We start from the raw sequence: 22,898 nt of genomic DNA on the forward strand, positions 1-22,898 counted from the left end.
GATATCAGCTCCGAAAGGTGTCAAAGTGATTCCACACAGCCCTCTGACCATCAAGGTCTAAACCTTGGTGCAACTAAATGACACTGAGGAAAAGTGATGATCCTACAAACAGATGCAGCTATGAAGCTCTAGACAGAAACACACAGCTGCAGTAAAATATAGCTGCAATAAAAGCAGATACACATTTTCAATTCAGAGCTGTAACTTCTCAATGTCTTCTACAAAAAGGCTGGTCAGATTAAACTGAAAGCCACAGATAGTACCAGTTCAACGAATCTCTAAAACCCTACACAAAACAACTTTCATCCAGGTTTTGCCTAAGATTCTACTTTTTTGTGTGTCAGAAACAATAAATTAGACATTCTATCTGACCAGAGATGTACAGTTTCAGTAACGCTTTTCTATCAATTTAGAAAGAGGTATTTTATGAAACTGCAGGTGAGTATAATCTGGTATTTATATTTTAAAGCATTTGTAGCTGAATCAATTATGATTAAATGCTGTACTAACATAGAAGATAGTAATTATGGACACCTTCCTATCAAATTTATGTCAGAAATTAAACAGAAAATGAGTAGAGTGGGCAGTTCCAGAGACTACATAACAGCAACATGCTTAAAGTTCTCTACAGTCAGAGACAGCCTGGCTAGGATCAGACTGTAAATGTCTGTTTGCATATGCAAACTTAAAAGAGCCTGAAAAATATTGGATAATTCAGATTTAATTGACTTGTGTAAATGATGTCCTGGGAAATACAAAGCAAGTCATATAATCTTCACATCAGAATGAAGCACCTCCTGGGCTTAGCACTTTTATTTGTACCTTGCATAAGTTCAAAACCAAAACAATAAAGAAAGACCTGAATAAGAATAGTATCTAACCACACACATTATTTAAGAAAAAGAAAACAGAGTGTGACTACAAATATCCAAAAATTCTTCATACTATTATCATAAAAGGGTTTGGTTTGGAATGGACCTTAAGGTCATCTAGTTCCAACTCCCCTGACAAAGGCAGGGACACCTTTCACTAGACCAGGTTGCCCAAAGCCCCATCCAACCTGGTCTCGAACACTTCCAGGGATGAGGCATCCACAACTTCTCTGGGCAACCTGTTCCAGTGCCTCACCACCCCCACAGTAAGGAATTTTTTTCTCCTATCTAATCTAAGCCTACTCTCAGTTTAAAGCCATCACCCCTTGTCCTATCACTACATGTCCTTTTAAAAAGTTCCTCTCCAGCTCTCTTGTAGCTCCCTTCAGGTACGAGAAGGTACTCTTAAGGTCTCCCCAGAGCGCCTTCTTCTCTGGGCTGAATAATCCCAACTCTCTCAGCCTTTCCTCACAGGAGAGGTGTTCCACCCCTCTAATACTCTTTGTGGTCCTCATCTGGACTTACTCCAACAGGTCCATGTCCTTCTTGTGCTGAGGACCCCAGAGCTAGACACAGTAGTTAGGTGGGGTCCCAACAAGAGTATGAGGTATTAGCTCAGGCAACCTTTTTCAGTAAGATCTATAGACATGATATTCAGAGACCATCACTAGAAAAGGTCCCTCAACTTAATCTTACATTGTGCCAGGCCAGTTGCAGAGTTCTCTACATTAATTCTTGCTTTCAGCCACCTTTCTCCATAGCTCCCTGCTGGAATTTTCTACAATGACCACCTGTAGAATTTTTCTTTATGAATTCAGGACTAACAAGCATAATTCTTTAGCAGCTTTATTGTTTTCTGCTCTGACAGCAAGGTGGGAGTGTCTCCCACACTATGCACTCCTTTCCTTTTCAACCAACGTAAATGCAGAAACTGCATAAGAGATCTTCAAGGGGTTTGGAATGTGAGAGGTTCCGTTGTCACATACATGGTATGAAATGCCTATTTGTGGGTTGAAGAACTTTCTTAAAGCAATTCATTGCTGGGACTGCTGCAAAATTAAAGTCTTAATATATAGAAGCGATTTGCTCCAGTGTATTGCTCACTTCATTCTTTTTTTTAATAAAAATATACCATGATATTCTGAAACTAAGGTGCCTCTCTAAAGACAACATTTTTGAAGAACATTAGTTACAGAGGAATGAGCTGCCTTTGTTATACTGTCAGCCTGCAGTCTCATAGCAAGAGATTAACAAGAGTTACTATTTCCAGAAGAACTGATTGAGGAAAAGAAAAAATAGCAGCATTATAAGATATACAAACTTCTTTTATGGAACAAAATAATTTGGGCCATAACTTGATTACATAGTCACACAACACCACTTCACAGGTAGTCCACAGGAACATTATTCTAGTTAGATCAAGGCAACTTTCAGGTCAGTTTTCAGATTTGAAACGCTCCAGAAAATTGAACTAACTCTATTTAGGATGACTGTGCAGCTTGTAAACACAGAACTACAGTTTTCAGTAGATCTTGGAGCAGACCTTCTCTTTTTATAAAAGCTGACAGGATAAATTCAATGCAGAGATTTCTTAATATTTTAGCATATGCTTCATATTCATCTGACATTTTGTATTAACTTTGTCATGGTTTAACCCCAGCCAGCAACTCAGTACTAGACACTGAATTCCCCACCTCCCCCACTGGGGAGGAGAATTGGGAAAAAAAAAGGTAAAACTGATCAGTTTATATGAGAACAGTTCAATTATAGAAACAAAATAAAATATAATTATTATAATAATAATAATTATAATAATAATGATGATGATGATGATGATGATGATAGAGAGAGAGAGAGAGAGAGGAATAAAACTCAGGAAAAACAAGTAATGCACACTACAGTTGCTCACCACCTGCTGACTGATGCCCAGCCAGTCCCAAAGCAGCGATCAGCAGCTCCCAGCCAACTCCCCCCAGTTTATATATGGGCCTTGGTGTTCTATCACATGGAATATCCCTTTCGCTAGTTCAGGTCAGCTGTTCTGGCTGTGTTCCCCCCCCAGCTTGCCATGCACCTCCTCACTGGCAGAGGATGGAAAACTGAAAAGCCCTCAATTTAGAGTAAACACTACCTAGCAACAACTAAAACATCAGCGTGTTATAACATTATTGTCATACCAAGTTCAAAACACAGCACAGTACCAGCTACTAGAAGGAAAATTAACTCTATCACACCTGAAGCCAGAACAAACTTTCATCAAGAACCACTTGGAATTCTCAAATGGATAGTACATTTACCCTCAAAAACTGTAAGATATAATTATCAAGATCACAAAATGCTCCAGTCTTTGGCATACTCATAAACAGTATGAGTTAAGGCACAATATCACAGCATGCACCAACAGAGCAGAGATTTACTGTCGTCAGAAAGAAAATAAATTATTCTTAATTTCATTACAGGGCTCACTAAAATTCAGAAGCAATAGATAATAGGTCTTCAGCTCCCTCCAAAAATTCAGTGGTTACTACACTGGTACTAGTTGTAGGACTAAATAAAGTGTTTGTTTAAATATTGCAATAATTTTGAACCAATCACTGTAGAAATGGTCCAAATAAGTTTCAGTTCTTTCAATTTCCTCAACTCCTGTAAATCTTTGCCATTAAAAAGCATTTATATTTCTGTCAATTTTGAGCTTACATTTGAAAGTACACTTACACTTCTTTTTATTTAGATTGGACCAGAGATAAGGAAAAGATGTTAAATCAAGACAAGAGTGCCCCTCAGTGGTAGTATGATGATATAAAATACAATTATACGATACTTTAATATTCTGAATATTTATTTTCATCACTCTAAGACAAATGCTCCATTAAATCACCTTCTTTCAAAACTATATCATTACTAAGAATCAGAGGGCTTTTGGCACATATAATTTAGTAACGAATGAATTTAAGTACGTACATCATCAGGTAAAAATACTTACTATGAAACAACAGTTGCTGAATATTTATAGCTGATTGTTTTGTGCATGGGTGTGTGCATACACCTACAGCTTCCTGTTAGATTTAAAGAAGAGAGATTGAATTTTGCATAAAGACTTCTCACAACAATTCTGCAGCATTCAAATTGTTTATTTTATCCTGTGTCATGAGCAGTAAGAAAGCATGCAGTAGTTCTCTGAGAACTTAAAAAACTACAGGATCTGAATTGCCTGTAAGACTTGCTCTGTGTACCAGGTTGTATTGATTCACTCAAAGACCAAAGCTATGCCTTGCTTTGTACTGTTCACACACATACTGCTTTCAAAGCCTATCCTAGAACCTGCCTAGGCTCCCGCCTCCACACTGTGGTGATTACAGAAGCATACATCAAGAATATTCACTAGTCAGGCTTAGACAAATAGCACCTCTCTGCAGCTGATCACTGGGAACAACTGAAGGATACTAAGCAACTTCATGGTAGAACTGGAATAGAACAAAATTGACAGCTGTTTTACTTTGTATGTTCATTAGCACTTGCTATGTAATCTGGTTATTTCAATATTCTTGCTGATGAAAATAAAAACAGGCACTGGAGCATAGCTACAGTGCCTGTTTTTTAAAGGCTAAATCATCTCCTCCATCTATTTGACATATATAGCTGCAAAAAAATATAATCATGGCTGATGACGCCTGGTGGCAATGAACACAAAATTAGTATTAGCAATTATTTTACTTCTGTGCCTGGGAAGATCATGGTACAGATCCTCCTAGAAGCTACACTAAGGCACATGGAGGACAGGGAAGTGATTCAGGCTTCACCAAGGGCAAGTCCTGCCCAACCAACCTAGCGGCCCTCTATGATGGAGTGACTATATCAGTGGACAAGGAAAGGGCTACACATGTCATTTATCTGGACTTCTGTAAAGCCTTTGACACAATCCCCCACAACATCCTTCTCTCTAAATTGAAGAGAGATAAATTTGATGAGTGGACTGTTAGACAGATAAAAAAGTAGTTGGATGATTGCATCCAGATGGTAGTGGTCAATGGCTCAGAGTCCCCAGTGGACATCAGTGACAAGTGGTGTCCCTCAGGTGCCCATACTGGTACCAGTCTTAGGTAATATCTTCATTAATAACAAAGATGAAGGGATCGAGTGCACCCTTACCAAATTTGCAGATGACACCAAGCTGAGTGTTGTGGTTGACACACCTGAACAATGGGATGCCATCCAAAGGGACCTGGACAAGCTCGAGAAGTGGGCTCATGGGAATCTCATGCAGTTTAACAAGACCAAGTACAAGGTGCCACACCTGGGTTGGGGCAACCCCCACATCAATACAGGCTGTGGGACGAACAGATTGAGAGCAGCCCTGCCGAGAAGGACTTTGAGGTGCTGGTAGATGAAAGGCTAGACATGAGCTGGCAATGTGAAAGCCAACCCTACCCTGGGCTGCACCCAGCAGGTCGAGGGAAGTTACTCTGCCCCTCTACTCTGCTCTGGTGAGTACTGAAAATACCTATGAGGTCCCCAGCACAGGAAGGATATTGACCTGTTGGAGTGAGTCCAGACAGGGACCACCAAGATGATTAGAAGGATGGAGCACCTCTCCTACAAGGAAAGGCTGAGAGAATTGAGTTTGTTCATCTGGGAAAAGAGAGGGTTTCAGGGGGACCTAATTGTGGCCTTCCAGTACCTGAAGTAAGCCTACAAGAATCATAGAATCACAGAATATGTTAGGTTGGAAGGGACTCATCAGGATCATAGAGTCCAACTTGCAGCTCTGCACAGGACACCCCAACACTCACACCATGTTCCCGAGAGTGTTGTCCAAATGCTTCCTGAACTCAGACAGGCTTGGTGCTGTGACCACTTCCCTGGGCAGCCTATAACACCCTTTGGGTGAAAAACCTTTTCCTCATATCCAACCTAAACCTCTCCCACCTCAGCTTCATGCCATTCCCTCGGGTCCTGTCACTGGTTATGAGAGCGAAGAGACCAGCACTGGCCCCTCCTCTTCTCTTCACGAGGAAGTTGTAGACTGCAATGAGGTCTCCCCTCAGTCTCCTCTTCTCCAGGCTGAACAGATCTCAGCTGCTCTTCATACAGCTTCTCCTCCAGACTCTTCGCCATCTTCATTGCCTTCCTTTGGACACTCTCTAATAGCTTAGTATCTTTCTTATATTGTGGTGCCCAAAACTGCACACAATATTCAAGGGGAGGCTGCCCCAGTGCAGAGCAGAGCGGGACAATTCCCTCCCTCAACCAGCTGGTGATGCTTTGCCTGATGCCCCCCAGGACACGGTTGGCCCTCCTGGCTGCCAGGGCACTGCTGACTCACATTCAACTTGCCATTGACCAGGACCCCCTTTCTGCAGCACTGCTCTCCAGCTTCTCATTCCCAGTCTATACAGACAATTAGGGCTGGAGAGGGACTTTTTACAAGAGGATGTAGTGACAGGACAAGGAGGAATGGTTTCAAACTGAAAGAGAGTAGGTTTAGATTATATATTAGAAAAACTTCTTCACTGTGAAGGTACTGAGGCACTGGAACAGGTTGCCCAGAGAAGTTATGGATGCTCCATCCCTGGAAGTTTTTAAGGTCAGGTTGGATGGAGCTCTGAGCAACCCGGTCTAGTGGAAGGTGTCCCTGCCTACAGCAAGGGGGATTGAAAATAGATGATCTTTAAGACCCCTTCAACCCATGCCATTCGATACTATAGGTTCACAAGGCAATAATTTACTAGCTTCCAAGTATGTGACCAATGGCCCAGGAAACTGAAACCTTCTGAGAGTTTCAGTAAAGAAATGCTTCTCAGGTACATCATGAGAAATTGTCTTAGAGAAAAGCAGTTCTACTTACTAATTGTAACTTTGTCTTTATCCCCCAACATGACATTGTTCGGAGTGAGATCTCGATGAACAATCCTCTTCTCTTTATGTAAATAAAAACAAACAGAAAGGACCTTACAAAGATTCTTAACTACAATCTTAATAAAGGCATATAAAATTAAATTCACAGCTGATATTAGCATCTGATAGAATAAGTATTACTTTGTCATTTATTAGCCTAAAAAAATGGTGCTACCAATTACATGCAGGAAAGTTCTGGAAAAAGGAATGAAGGTCCTTACTTGGATAAATATATGCCATATTCTGTCTTCAGTAAACTGTTGTTGTTTTCCCTTCAAAGAGTGAAAGTGTTCTCCCAATGGCACCCCCTCTATGAGCTCCATGACTATGTACAATCTGTCATCTACATAAAAGAAAATTAATAGAACATTATATCTATACAGAAGGCATTTGAAAAGAGAGTATTTGAGGTAAAAATATATTTCAGAAGCTGTTATTTTTTCCTTTTTAAAAATTTAATTTGTACGGACAGATACATTTTAATCATAGCTCTACTCCTTGGTATTCCATTTTTTCCTCAATTTATGTCACAGCAACTATAAGGAAGTCACTGTCTGATAATCACTCAGGGGGCAGGTGCATGTAGATAACTCTTTATAAAAGAAAATTAAGAGAATGTGGCTGGGCAATCTGTATCTTTCATCCTACTACTCACTATAGCTTTTCTCCCTATTTAGCATTTCAGTTCTAAATTTTGGATCTTTTTAGAAGAAGAATGATGCTTCCCATATGTTTACATTGCATCTAGTTTTACTGATAGATAAACAAATATCATTTCTCACCATTTTTCCAATTTTAAAGGAATATAAGCCTGTCTGAACTGTAGCAGTTCTTGAAGAAAGATTATTGCTCAAATTTGACTCCTGACAAGCTGTAAGTGGTTCTGTTACACATTTCTATTTCTTCATTATGTAAAATGTGGTAATTCTCTGCATTTATACTTACTTTCCAAGAAAGTTCTATAATACCGTACAACATTTGGATGATAAAGCTACAATGAGGAAAAAAATGTAAATGCTTAGAATAGTTAAACTGATGGCACAGTATTTATAATGTTTAAGCTACATGTTGGAAGGAAGGATATCACAAGGATTCCACAAAGTTGTTTATGAACTGCAGTGCAGTAGACCTTCACTGCTACCCCAAACACAGAGAAATGTTGCACATTACTAGAGCAACCAGAAGGAAAATACAGTATGATTCCTATCCTCTCCCCTTTAAGTATCTCCAGAGATGGTGACTCCACCACTTCCCTGGACAGCCTGTTCCCATGCCTCACCACCCTTCTGGTGGAAAAGCTTTTTCCCAATATCCAATTTAAATCTCAAGGCCATTTCCTCCTGTCCTATCACTACTTCCCTGGGCTGATGACCCACCTTGCTACAATCTCCTTTCAGTTAGAGAGTGAAAAGGTCACCCCTGTGCCTTCTTTTCTCCAGGCTAAACAACTCCAGCTCCCTCAGCTGCTCCTCACAACTTATTCTCTATAGGTTTCACCAGCTCTGTTACCCTTCTCTGATCACGCTCCAGCACTTCAATGTCTTTCTTGTAGTGGAAGGCCCAAAACAGGACACAGGATTCAAGGTGCAGCCTCACCAGTGCCACGTACAGAGAGACAACACTTCCCTGGTCCTGCTGGCCACACTATTTATGATACAAGCCAGGATGCCATTGGCCTTCTTGGCCACCTGCCTGGGCACACTGCTGACCCATGTTCAGGCAGCAGTCAACCAGCATCCCTAGGTCCTTTTCCACCAGGTAGTTTTCCATACGAGAATGTACACACATCAAATTAGTGTTTGTGAGACATACCTGCTCTTTGATGATGGTTACTTCAGAGACAATGTTTCTTACACTACTGTCTCTGTCTTTTTTGTCCTTTCCAAATGCTGAATTGTGTAAATCGACTTCTTTCATTGCCAGGAGATTTTGTCCATTATGCTTCCTAACCTATAAATAAGATATAACCTTTGTACAATTAATATAGGATAGGGATAGAAAATATGTTATTGTGGCTACTGGATTAGTTTTCAGAGTCCAGGGCTTTCTCACAAACGTTATAATCATAGCTTTTTCTGTGTATGGTGTGATTAATAGAAGAAACAGAATCCCACAACAGAGGTTAGCAGTACACTGCTGAACTTGAACAGTGTTTGAAGAGACATTACCTGTGCTCAGTGTTGCTTTTCAGATAAAACATGCTTGAATTTCTGTGGTTTTACACAGATTTATTAGCCTTTGTAATAGATAGAAATACTGTTTGTGGAAATGAACTAAAAGAAAGTAAAGGTAGAAAACCTAAAAGATACACTGGTCAACCTTACAAATACAAAATGGAAAAACAAAATCATAGTAAACACTAACAACAAGCCCAGATCCATAAAGGCCTTTTTGCACCTACATTCCCCTACTGAAATTCAAAGGACAGTTCTGCCTAAAACAGGTATTAGACCCTCTTTGTGAAAACTCCCCTCAAATCTGTAAAATAATAGCAAAAGGGAAGTTTACCTTATATACACTTCCAAAAGCTCCACTGCCAAGGTGCTCTAAAATTCCATAATTTCCTATATGTTTTGTGGGTGCCTTATTCTGATTCATACTCTCAATACTTTCAGCAATTTGCTTCAGTACATCCTCCTAGTCATAAAATAAATGACAAATAAATAAATATAAAATATTTCATGCCTTTCTTGTGCTAAGAATGTGCAAGAATACAACTTCTTAAAGCTATGAAGGTTTAAGGTTTTTACTTACCTTTAACAAATTTAGCTTTGATACCAACCCTTCGTAAGCTCTGATATCACGCACATAATGTCCAATATCAATGAAGATTTCAAATAAGTCAGCTGGGAAAAGTCTGTAAAGGTATAATTTTTTTATATATTTTAGAAACAGTGTACACAGTAGCTATTAATCTACAGCAGAGACTTTTCCGTGTTTATTGTTACAACTTACCTCAGAACATCCTAAATAATACACTTATTTTTTACTAATCTATTGAGATATTAACCCTCTAACATTACAGACATATGAGTTAAAGGACTTTTTAAAAGTCAGACTTCAGCCTCCACTGAGTTTCTAGTAATTTTCCTATTTTTTTTTCTTACAGTACTTTCTATCATGCTTGTCGTCACAGTATCTGAGTTTCTTCTTATAATGCATGAAGTGATAGGATTAACGATTCTCTGCATTGAGAGAATCATGACACCCATATTAGAATTTTTGCTGAAGAAGTCTAGTCTAAAAGATGAAAAGGACTGAGAAAAGCAAAAGCTAACAGATAGTAGGCAATAATTGATTAGTTACATGCTGAACTGAAGTTGTTTCTTTTTAATGTCCCGGCAGAAGCAGAAATGCAGGAGATTAAGGCATTTGGAAAAGTCAAGAGGGCAAATTGGCCCAGATTCTTCAAAAACCTGTCACCAACCATGACAATTCACTACAAATTAAGGCATTTTCAGTACAAAATCTGCTTTTAAAAAATAAAATATAACACAAAAGTTATATTTGAATTTTAGTAATTTCTGATACATACTAAAAACATACTAGAAACACTACCGACAGGCAGAGCTCCTAAGCATCATGATTACTATTCTAATACCACAAATCACACTGTTATATTGCACCAGCCAACCTGGTGAAACTGTCATCTTAGTAGTAAAAATGGGTAATTGAAGAAAAACATTTTGTCCTTATTGATCGAAACCTTTCAACAACACTCCTAAGTAAAACAGCTTGATGCAAAGTCATTCCCATGTGAAGGAATTGAGGGCTCAGAGAAAAAATTTTACTGCTCCCAGTTAATTGCTACTATCGAAGGCTGCAACTTGCATCCGCTAATCTTCAGGGTAGAAGTATGTTTTATCTCCAACAGTATTGAATCTATCCTCAACATATTTAAAACGTTGATTCACAGGGGGAGAAGGAGCCCATGCAGAGCCAGGTTGTCTGGCATGCACACAATACAAGTCCCCACATTGAATATCTAAATCTTGTAGACTCACACTGACGCAGTGCAGGGTTGGCTACCTGTAGCTGTGGACAGGACAGAAATTGCCCATTACTATTTCTTCCTGTTGATAATAAATTACATTTAAAAAACAGGTCTTTCTGATTGGACTTTTGAAAACTATCCTAAAGGAGTTTCACAAAACATTTGGTTACCATACCTTTTGAAAACATGGCGATATTTTTCCATACTGAAGAGAAATCTCAGGGCTCTGAAAGCATAACACTACAACAGGAAAAGTACTAAATTAATAAGAAATTTATACACAAATGGAAAAGCCACTGATAAACAACAAGGATTCCCCTCGACTTTACACATTGGTATACTTGGTATTCAAATGACTAGACAGATTATCTTATTTACCTGATAACAAAGGGAATAAAAACATATTAAGCTCCTCCTGTATTTTATAAGTATGCTGGAATATTTAGGGGAAAAAAATGTTTAAAAAAAAGAAGTTGGTGACAATAGCACATGCTGAGGAACACCTAAATCTCAGTCATCTCTTTTTGTTTGTAGATAGCTCAAGACTTGAGACTGATCTCTTCTCCAATGCTGAAAAAGGTAAATGTAATCAGTGGGTTTGTAATGTTGTGGTAAAAAAAGTATTTTGCATTTTTTCTGAAAAACACAGAGTAGAACACTGTAAGTTCTAGCAGGGGACAAAAAAAGAAGAGTGAGAAAGAGAGAACACTCAATTTTTTAATCCTAAATTCATCATATATACAGGGATCTTTATGTACTTCAGTTTCTATATTTATGTATCTTTGTTCCAACATGATCTTTCCTAAAGGAAGGTTATTTTTAAAACAGCCACTGGCAGGTAGCTAATATGTATGCTTTTATGCAACTCATCTTTAGTTTGGCTGAGCAAACAAAGATAGTCATGGAGTAAGATCACTAAGGTAGCATGGCAGAAAGAAGCTGAAAATTTAATCACTGAAAACATAGACAATGGGGCAGCAAAGAAACCAGACCAGCATTCAAAAAATTCTAAGAAAAATACCTAAGAAATTTAAAAAGGGTATTTCAATAGCTGCCACTGTATTTCATAGCAGTAACAACGATAAAGGCAATACAGATGGCTGTGTGAGAATACGAATAAGGTTTCATAAAAATATACTTCTTAATGTTTACCCAAAACAGATTTAGCTTTCATATGTGACCATGAAGTCCATTATTAATTCACATTGGCTTCATGTTTAACCCAGCAACAGTTGCTTAGTAGCTCTTGTGAGTTATTTCCAACACATTCTGCTGCAATCTAAAAATCTCAGTGGGCATAAATTAAACTCCCTACAGTTCTGTGAGGCAACTGTAGTGTGCATATGCTCCAGTTCATCAGACTCAATGTTAGTTTCATATATCCTTTAGGAAGACTTTTATTTATCTCAAGATGATTTAACTGAAGTGCACTATAAAACTCTGTTGTAGTAGAAAGACACCTACTGCACTGAATCAGCTCCCCAGCCCTAATCTAGAAGAACTGCAATGAGAAAGATGACACTAGAATGAAACTTTTTTTGTGGAAATGCCTTCCCTTACTATTCAAGCATGCCAACCTGATTAGATAGTTGACTAGTTATGTAACCATGTTAGTGTAAGGCTATGCCAGAACAAAGAGCAGGTGAGATGCAGGATCCTGACTGCATCCACCTGTGCTAAGGACTTTCTCACACTTGCGCAGAGAAGGGCAACCAGAGCAGCAGCAGCTGTGTTTATCCCTGAACCCCAGCCCACTACTTTCCTATAGCTTAGAGAGACACTCACCTTTTCACAGAGCCTGAGAAAAGCTACCAGACAATTAATTACTACTGATAACCTTTAGCTTAAGTTGATTCAAACCAGTATATTCATGGGGGTAATGACATGCAAAACCAAGAGCCATTCTATGCTTAGTGGGTCTGTATTTATCCTACACTTACATTTTTTCTACTTCATGTGATTGTTTTCCTATATTTCATGTAACAGCTGCAGTAGGATGCTCCAGAAATAAACAGATATTAGTACAGTGTCAAATTTACAGTGAGTTTCAATGACGATTAAGGCACTATAAAGAAGATCTGATGCTGGCAACCTGAAAAACTGGAGGAAAGACTATCACAAGAAAAATATTCACTTTCCTTTACACTATAAGGTTTTAGAAACAAAGAACGGAAATCATAATGGAAAACCAGAAATTGAAGCACAATTTAACTTTTAGTTTGTGGGCCATTTGTTATTCCTGGGTTTCTTTTGGTGGGGGGGTTTTCCCCTTTAAGTATGACTTTTTTTTTCACTATAAAATAAACTTTAATTCATAAAAAATTCTCAGGAACTGTTTGGGGCTTTCAATGTCCAATCATAGTAATGGGAGTTACCTGTAATAAACTGGCTTTTTCAGCATTCCTTTCTTTGTTGGGTAAAATCAGCTTTGCTATTGTATATATTCCATTTGCCTAGAAACAGAGGAAGGTCAATATTAATAATGCTCCTTTGCACAGAAACCACCAATAAGAAGCAGTGTTTCTTCAGATAAATCAGAAGCTAATACCAATAGACAAGTTCTCAACATCCTATTGCACACCTAAAATATAAGTTCAAATTACTTAAATCTACAAAAGAATTAAATCACTGTTCCATTTAAACTGATACCGCAAAGAGAGCTTTTGAACAGAAAATGAAGCAATGCTTCCATCTCTGGAGGTGAAAGAAATTGCAGCAACAGATCTCCTGTCACCATGTGAATATTCTGAATTGTCAGGAACAAAAAATCCAGTCTCAATAAATATAAATTGGAGGAACACCAAAAGTGATAGCCTGAGGAGTCTGTGCCTTCAGCAGGATTTTGTGAAAACCATACTGATTTCAGCTTCCATTTTCATACAACCATGGGTCCTCCATTAATGTATCCACTGTGTTGGTCTGACAGAGGGGTACTGGTTCATTTAGTTAAGAGTACTGCTCCCAATTACTTGATAAGCTCCCTGTTGAAAACTACTCTCCTCTCTAGCAGAGTTGAAAGAAATATGTGCCAGCTCTGCTGAGGCTCTGCTGCAGTTTTCTTCATGTTTTCTTCGACTGTTCATGAAGGTAGACTTAAGCTAAGGTTTTAGATGGTGCAATAGAGCCATTGAATCATAAGCACATTCTATCTGCTACCAGAATTACTGCAGACTGCTAGCAAGGCTGTAAGTTGAGGCAAGGACACAAGACAGACAGGTAGAGGGCAATTACAGCAGAAGTAAAAGGTTCCCAAATGCCTGAACCAGGAGTCCTTTGACACTAAATGGTGTAAACCTTTAGAGGTCACTTGAATCGACTTCCTCAGCAGATAACTGAATGAGCTGCAAATCTTCTTCCTCTGTTTTTAACCCAAGTGAGTCCCTTCATCTTGTTCCCCATGCAACTCTCAAAGTTGTGTTAGCACCGAGAAAGAAGTAGGATTTTAAATTACAGTGGCTGTTGTAGGGTGGAACTCCAATGGAAATGAACATGCTTGAAGGTATGTCCTGATCTGAGAGGGGAATTGCTGGCTGGTGTTTTGGCAAATGGAGAAGTCAGTGTCTTAACAGAATGAGCAGGAGAAATTAAGTTTGAAACATCTTTTCCCAGCTGCACATTGTACTGTCAATTTGTAAGAAATTTACTGACTACAGTTACCATGCATTGTGAGAGCAACACAGAAAACCTCTATGTTAAAATCATTTAATTTAAGCAAGTGATATTTTGTTTTGATGAAATCAGACTCAGCCTAAAATGTACGCAGTTACATTGTTCAGATAAAAAGTTGTCTAAATTGTTTATTGATGATTTTAGTGCTTAAGAATCACAGAAAATATCTTTTTCTAGGCTTACTTTCATTCCTTTCCTGTTAACCAATAGTTCTGAAATATACACAAACTTATTTCCTGGTCATATTTAAGGATCCTCAGTTCCTTGAGGAATACTTCTAGTTGGGTTTTAGGCTAAGTTGAAGGCTTTGATCACTGAGTTAACATTCAGAGTAAGAGCTGGCTACAGGTTTTCATTGGTATTTATGTTCTAATTATTTTTATCTTTGACTAGGTCTGGAATACAATGAGGGATTTTAAGAATGGTTTATCCCTGGAGATGGAATGCCAGGAAGTTATCTCAGAAATACAACACCCTTAAGAGAAGATAAATTGATGTGAAATAACATGTCAATTTTAAGCTGCATAGTTTGCTTTAATAAACCTCATATAATTCAGAATTTGCATATCTCAGTTAATTTTGTGACTACTCTTATTTACTATCCTGTTTCGAATATGACAAAAGCACAGCAAGAGATGCCAGCCAAAATGAACCTTGTCTGAATAATGCTGTTTATTCTTCCAGACAACTAGACACTTATTTTGATATCTTTGTGTCTATGTCTCTGCATGTAACTCTATAAAGAAACAGAAATACTAAAGTTATAGAAAGGCATATTTTACAATCTCTTAAATTATGATAGCCAACAACAACAATCAATTGAAATTATAAACTATAGTACCTTACTTAACTGAATAAAATCTTCCTTCCTACCTGTACAACCTAGTAAACGTTAGTCTCATTGAGCACCAGCTCAGTAATCGCAGCACAACAAGCTAGAATAAAAACAGATGTAACATTTAGGGCCAGATTCATACAAATATTTGGATAATATGGTGGGTTAACCTTAGCAAAGGGCCAAATGCTCATCTAGTTGCTCATTCACTCCCCCGCTTTAATGGGACAGAGGGAGAAAATAGGATGGAAAAATGCATGGGTCAAGATAAAGACAGGGAGATTGGATACTAGATTTATTTCACATTGCCAACTCTTCAGAGGTAACATTTATGGTAAAGTATTCAAAAACAGTTATGTATTATGTTACAGCTTTCCGAAAGATACTGCAAAGACTTAAGTAATTCTAGTAAGGATATTTTGCATTGTCCTTCTATAGTGATTGGAAAAAGACAAGATCCTCCAGAAGGCTTTCAGAATGGGAAGCTGACTTGCTATTGAGAAATCTCCTTTAAAAGGAATTTGCTCCATAACTACTGAGGAATCCTAACCTGACTGGTAGTCTTTAGAATACCACTTCGAAACAGAGTTCCATCATAATCAATTCATGACTGATCTACCGTAGCAAATTTGAATAGAGGGAAAAACATGATCAAATAAAAATAATCTCAGGGTAAACCCAAAATTATATATACAAGATGTTTTTACAGGTGAAAAATATATCTAATTCCCATATACTTAATACTTCATGCTTTGCTTCTTTCTAACAAAAGTATGCTTTTTGAAAATAAGTGCTAGTACTGCACATATGGAAATAAACACATCTGACTTGGTACTCTTACTCCCTAAAGCAGGTATAAAATTTACAATTTCGAAATATTTTGAATCCTTTTGTGTAAATGTACGTAAAGACATAACAGAGGATTAGACCTTATAAACCTACCCGCTTCAAGTGAGAAAGTATTTTCTTGCATCTCCTCAGGACTCAAATTATCTGACAAATGAAGATCCTGGATTCTCCCTGCTGCATTTGCACTAGATAAACTTCTAAATGAAGAGTGATCAGAAACAATATTTCTTTCCCTGGAAGAAAAAACAAAACAAACCAAAAATCAAATTATAAGTGTCTTAATATGTCTTTGTTAACTATTTCTGAAGTTCTGAAAATTTGTATGTTTTTCACTAAATTAGCTAATACACTTTGAAAAAGCAAATAAGCCTTTAAGCAGAAAACTCCTTTACCATGTTCATCAATTATATTCACAATTCTAGCTCACTAAATAGGTGTCTGATTAATTGGGAAACTAAGTAGACAGTAATGACATATTTATGATTTATTCGTTATTTAGTTTATACACCAAAAATATGAAAAACACCTGAAGGATGACAATGAAACATGAAAAGCTGAAAAAAATATTGCTCACTCATTATGTTCTAAAAAGCCTTTTAAATTCTGCAGGCATCACACAAAGCTGAACAAACCAAAGATGCTACTTAATGAAACAGGGCTTGGTCAAATATATCCTAAAATATCAAACAGTCTCATACAATTGCCATGAAGTTGAGGACTGAAAACCTACCCCTGTAATATATGAAGGAGCTGCTTGATTCCACCCCAAATCCGAATTTCCACACTAATCTCAGGATCTTCACAAACCTGTACCAGAATCCAAACTATACTCCACAGAAGTTTGATATGATCAGAATGGAGTAAACTGAGCAAGACTGGAACTCCTTCATACATTTTTACTTGCTCTTTGACTCGTGACTCTGCACAAAGGACTCGCAGCAACTCTGCTGTGAGCCTAAAAAAACAAAATTAGCAAGAAATTTTAACAATAACTCCATAATTACTTTGTATTGTCAGATATCAAAGGGGAAAAAAATCACATCAAAAGTTTAAGAAAGAACGGAGGTCTCCTATAAAAAAAAAAAGTTAAAGAAAACTGCTTAAAGTCACTGCAAATTGGTTAAAGCCATTGTTTAACCAAAAAAAAAGAAGACAATGGTCCAAATTTTCACAAGGGATGAAATTATATTTACATTGAGTATGACTGTCAGCATAGGCAACCAGGCATACACAGCCAGGATGGGAGGTGGCCAGGTAGACCGCAGTCATCCATGGTACCACTTTCTTGTTAATGGCATTAGTACTGCAAATAGCACTGACTGCATGAACTTGGAAAGTCCATTAGTGGAACTCGCATAACCTAGTTCCACAGATAACACAAATAAGTGTGATTCTTCTCTAGTATGGTTTGAACATTATGTTTAGAAAAGTGATTGGATATATCCTTTAAAAGGCTTAGACAAGATTTTCTTTAATTTCACTTCAATTTAGGTGAAATTCCCACAGAAAATATGCTTAAGGATATCTATTTTCATTTGAAGCAAGAAAGCTGCACGTGTGTTTGATGAAACATATGAATTCAGGTTCATAACTGAATTTAAAATTATCCTTAACAAGCAATAACTTCATCAGCTTCCTGTGTACATTCAAATTCTAGTTTTTATATCCAACATTTGGTTTACATATAATCTAAATAATTTTCAAACCCACAAACTAAATAAAATCTCTTGATATATTCAATTTCTTTATCCTTAGTCATATATAAAATAATTTATACATGCAAAATAATTAAGCATGAAATTTTAAAAATCTCTTCAGAATTTTAAATGTGGTGACACATTACCAAATTTGAAAGTCTTTTGGTCTTTTACTGAAATACAGATACGTGAGATACTGCTCAGCTAGCAGTCTTAGTTGAGATGAAAGGACATTTAAAGAGTTTTTACGATTTTCTTAATGAAAGGATGTGGGGTCTGACCCAGCCTCTGGTACAAACTACAGCACCTACAGGTCTTGCAATTTTACTAGTTTGTATTGGGCATCCCAGGGACTGTCAGAGTTCAGCATGCTTTCCATCCAACCACTCAGGTCTGCCATGAGCAAAGAGGAGACGCAGCAAGCAAAGTGACGGCTATCACTTTATTGTAACATTGCAACTCATTTGGACTGCACTGGAGGCCACCAGTGGAGAGCAAGCAGATGGCTTACAGCGGAACTACTGGAAAAGATTTTGTTATATCAATATCTGACTAAAAATACACAGATATTTCAGTGTCCTGGGTAAATTAAAGTGGCACATTATCTAATTCCTCTAAATAAATGTCCCTAAATGAAAAAGTCAAAATATATTTTAACATAATTAATCCACAAACCAAGTCTCACCTTTTAGAGAGAAAATCATATTCATGTAATATCACCAGCAAGTTCTCAACAATGGTGAGCTCACTTATCTTCTCCCTACATTCTGGACTACAAATGATTATTCCTGGCATTTATATCGGATGAAATTATATGAAAAACATGCATTGCTCTTTAGTTTCTCTCCTTATACATTTGATTAATTTTTTTTTATCAAGTCATAATTAATAATATCATATTGTGCACACAAACACTTAAAGCCACAAATATATATTGGGTGAAGAGTAACAGTTCAAAAATTTCCAATTTTACCAGTACAAAAAAAATAAATGTAAATGCATAAAAGTAAAGACACAAATGTATTTTGTTTCTTACTAGAAATTAAACAAATGAGGTACATTTTTAGAAACAACCACAATTTTCATGAACATTTGTAATATACTCCAAACACTTTCTTGCCTAACCAAATGTAACACATTTAATTCAGTGAAGAAACTTAAATGGAAGTTGAAAAGGTATGTATCATATAATTTAAATTAATATGGACATTTAAAAAAAAATTAAACTGGATTAGAATGCAAGAATTTTGGGAAGTCTAGAAGACAACAGAACAAGAATGTAGAAGAAGCATTTTTTTTCTATAGAACTACTACAGATGAAAGATGCTCTATCTTTCTTTTCCTTTTTTTCCCCTCCACATCAGGATAAAAGTGTTATCTTTATTTAAACACTAATTCATGAAAGGAGGGTACATATACATAGATTTCAGTGCATGCTTTACTCCACTGAACAATATTATACCTGATTATTGTGAGGCACTGTTAGATTAATTTCAGGACAAAAGAGAAGTTACATGTAGAAAGTCAGTAGGAATTCCAGAACCCTGCATAAGAATCTCAAAGAGAGATCCTATGACTCCAGTCATGCAGAGTTCTCCACATGAGCAAGAAGTCTGCTGTGAGGACCAAAGTTTTTATTTAGTTTCTAATGCTTCAGTAGAAAATTAAGAACATGTCATAGATCTCCACAAAACAAAGACTCATTTTGGAAAAAAAAACAAAACAAACTCTTTCACATAAACAGCAGTTTCAATATTGTGTCAAGAGAAAACATTAAAAAGTTTATTGTTAATTACAGCACATGAAGGTGAACCTACCTTTCTGCTAGGCTAATCAGAGCAAGGAGGGCACCCAAAAGGACATTGCTGTCTCGGGCAGATAACAAATTTACTAAGGTCTGGAAAATAAAACATGAAACAAGATAAGTAAACATAAAGTATAATATTTTTTTTTACAACTCAAAACACATATAGAAATATTTATTGACAAGTAAAAATTAAGATATCAAATCCTTTCACAGTATGTTAAAAGTCTTAAGAACGTTCAAAGTACACTTAAATATACATTTAAAGTCTTAGAATAAACCTAGTTTTAGGACAAGCAAGGACATTTCTTCTCAAACTGCAATTAGCATATCTTTTGACTGCTAAAGCATCTGTCCAACTTATTATACCATTGTAAAAATTAGTTTCTGTGTAAGACATTTCAGAACACTAAATCAGGCCTCCTGAAGCCAACAGTTAATATATAGCTTATATTCAAACAGCACAGTAATTAAAGGCCCTGCATGTATTTCTGTTCATGATTTATATCTGAAGTAAACTTCATATTTGTCTAGATTCTCTAAAAACAGGTTGTCTGATATTATCTGATCAGAATTGCCTATATTTTTCTGTAGCATGATAAAATCATGAAACTCGAGTTAAAATTATTTCAATCTCTACTGTTTCTCAGTTTAGCCACAAATCAGCAATGGTTAAATACAGATACTTAGACTAATGGTAATGTATAGCATTATGCCTGGGTTGTCACTGTCTAGCTTGACACTATTCTATTTAGAATACCTCACAAGTGAAAAATCATAGCAGAAATTTATATAAAAAATAACTTTAAAATATATTTATATTTTAAAATTATGTAAAACTATTTGTATCATAGTAACGTGTAGCTCAGGACAGTGTAAACATGAGTACCAATTTTTATACAAAAGAGTTTAGTTCAAACATTTAAAATCTATTTATCTCAAACAACCAATAACCATGTATCAGACCAATTAACTTACACAGAAAAATTATTTTTATGATATTACTAATATATCTCTAAAACACAGAGATTATCTTACTTTACAAACTTGACAAGGTAAGGAATTTAATCCCACCTAAGTCAAATCTGAAAAGCATAAGTCATTCCATTAAGTAGCTAATTGTATATAATCAGCAATTTTATAAAGCACTTACTTTATGTGCTCCACTTGCTATAACTCATTCTCTTTGATTTTTAACAGCAGCAAGCTTTTGGAAAATGTCTATGGAACAAAAGAAGTTAAATAAATTGAATCTTTACCCCTTCATATTTTCATTTTACTAGTTAGATAATAAAGCAAAATACTGCATAAGTTCTTTGAACCATGACTAGCTAATTCTACTCTGCCAGTTCAATGCATAAAGAGGTAATAATTTCTAAAATATTTAAATGTAGAAAAACAAGATATATTTTTCCACAGGAATTTCAGTTTTTATTTGTGTGCTGATGCCTACAATGATTCTAGTAGTACCTTAATGACCACCTCCAGTATTCTAAACATTTTAAGCCTCACACAAAAAGTTGTAAGTAGCCTTATCACGTCTGTTATCAGCTATAACACTTACATGTCATGTTGACCAACTTGTCTACATTATGCTGCTCCTCTCCGTAATTAAGACAGCTATTTGCTACTGTTTCCATATACTACAAGTAGAGATAAAATAAGGAATACAAGTAAAAAAAAAGTTTTAAGACTTCATAAATCCAGAATGTTATGCATAGAAATAGCCTGTAGGTGGTGCATCTGTTTCATGAAAAAATGTTCTGTAATGCAATAGTATATAAGGACAGTTGCTTTGTACAGTTTTGTACACTAATGAAAAAGACGACACCAACTGCTTACATGCAGAGTAATGGACTCTCTTTGTTCCATAAACCAGGAATATATATACGCTGCTTTTTGCAGTGTATTTCGTTCCAAACATAATAAACTGACATGCAACATAATGGGCAAGGGTACTATGAAGAATTCTACCTGAGCTAGATTTTCAATTCCACCCAAGCTGTGAAGCATTTCCTACAGGAAGATGGAAAAAAAATTAAAAATTAGTCAAAATATGGAAAATACCAGAAAAAGAGAACACTAGAACATAAATGCTTTGTTTGTCCTGGAAACAAACTTTGTTTATTGAGAAATCCTGAAGCCAGTGGTCAAAGTCAATGGATGCTTGAAATGCTTAGCACCTTCATAGTTAAGAATTACTTAAAATAAGTAGATAAAAACACAGAAGTGAAATTTTAAAGGTTTTAAAACTGTGGCTTTCAGTTTTCTTCACTTACCACATTATGGGAATTTTACATATTTATATGGTAAAGTCAAGTACAGAGCCTAGGGCTCAGTGGAATGACCCATCCATCTGTTAGGGAGATTTACAGTTTCCTTGTTAGAGTTAGCAACAACAGACGCTACATAAGAAATACCAGAAATTGAGCAAGTTATGCAGTAACAGTGCAAAATCACTCTTGGAATCTGTTTGTTTGCAAATCACATCTTCACATACAGAAATACAGGCACATACATATAGTAAGTATGCATTCATAAGAACAAACGTCTTTATACACAAGCACCAACACAGCTTATATATACAATGCTTATATGCATTCTCTTATCCAAGCAAGAAACAATGTTTTGACATACTGACCTGATAGCATGGATCCCTTATTAATAATCTCAGGCAGATCAATACTCTAAGAAAATGGGTGGATGGAGCTTGAATAACCCACTCCCTGTAAAAGAAATATTCAAAACATTAACCAAATTCAATAAAATAGTGTTTAAACAAATAAAACAGTTTGATTCAGGAATCAATTGCCTAGAAGATTAGTGAGCTACAACAACTGTTCAACATACTATACCATAGAACTTTTAATACTGTTTATATTCAAACCTAGTAGCAGCTATAAATAAATTTATTTCATTATATGAGCATTGCCAGCCATCACTTATTATCACTGAACTGATGCAGGAAAGCACATGCTTATCTCTACGAACAAATTGAGTGTGCTTTGATATAAAGATATTTTAAGTGTTTGGATCAAGGCCCAAAAGGGCAGAAATAAGAGAGAAACCACACAGCAAACTTCAGTGCACAAAATACACTTATGTAAAAATATGTATGCTATAGAACCAAAAATAGCTATAGTTCAAATGTTCTTGAAATAGGATTGTGTTTCCACATAGAACTTCCCCCTTTATTTTCCTCCATGTAGTTCTCCAGCACAAGTCTTGGCAGAAAACACAATCAAATTTGCAGATTGGCACAAAGCACCCAGGGGCAGTAATC

The 22,898-nt window shown here is 36.5% G+C and overlaps 1 protein-coding gene across 1 annotated transcript in view; it reads right to left on the reverse strand.

Annotated features, from left to right (window-relative positions):
* The window catches only part of NEK10 (NIMA related kinase 10), a 94,431-nt gene that overhangs the window by 61,126 nt on the left and 10,407 nt on the right, over positions 1 to 22,898 (reverse strand). Inside the window, 17 exon segments of the mRNA XM_027675423.1 lie at positions 6,718 to 6,820; positions 6,989 to 7,110; positions 7,713 to 7,758; positions 8,580 to 8,717; positions 9,276 to 9,404; positions 9,522 to 9,624; positions 10,937 to 11,001; positions 13,137 to 13,214; positions 15,304 to 15,365; positions 16,208 to 16,347; positions 16,845 to 17,069; positions 18,497 to 18,583; positions 19,629 to 19,708; positions 20,769 to 20,836; positions 21,180 to 21,258; positions 21,590 to 21,631; positions 22,257 to 22,341. Coding sequence (XP_027531224.1) covers positions 6,718 to 6,820; positions 6,989 to 7,110; positions 7,713 to 7,758; positions 8,580 to 8,717; positions 9,276 to 9,404; positions 9,522 to 9,624; positions 10,937 to 11,001; positions 13,137 to 13,214; positions 15,304 to 15,365; positions 16,208 to 16,347; positions 16,845 to 17,069; positions 18,497 to 18,583; positions 19,629 to 19,708; positions 20,769 to 20,836; positions 21,180 to 21,258; positions 21,590 to 21,631; positions 22,257 to 22,341 — 1,652 coding nt within the window.

This window comes from Neopelma chrysocephalum, unplaced genomic scaffold, assembly GCF_003984885.1.
Source record: "Neopelma chrysocephalum unplaced genomic scaffold, ASM398488v2 Primary Assembly neopelma1_26, whole genome shotgun sequence".
Taxonomy (NCBI): domain Eukaryota; kingdom Metazoa; phylum Chordata; class Aves; order Passeriformes; family Pipridae; genus Neopelma; species Neopelma chrysocephalum.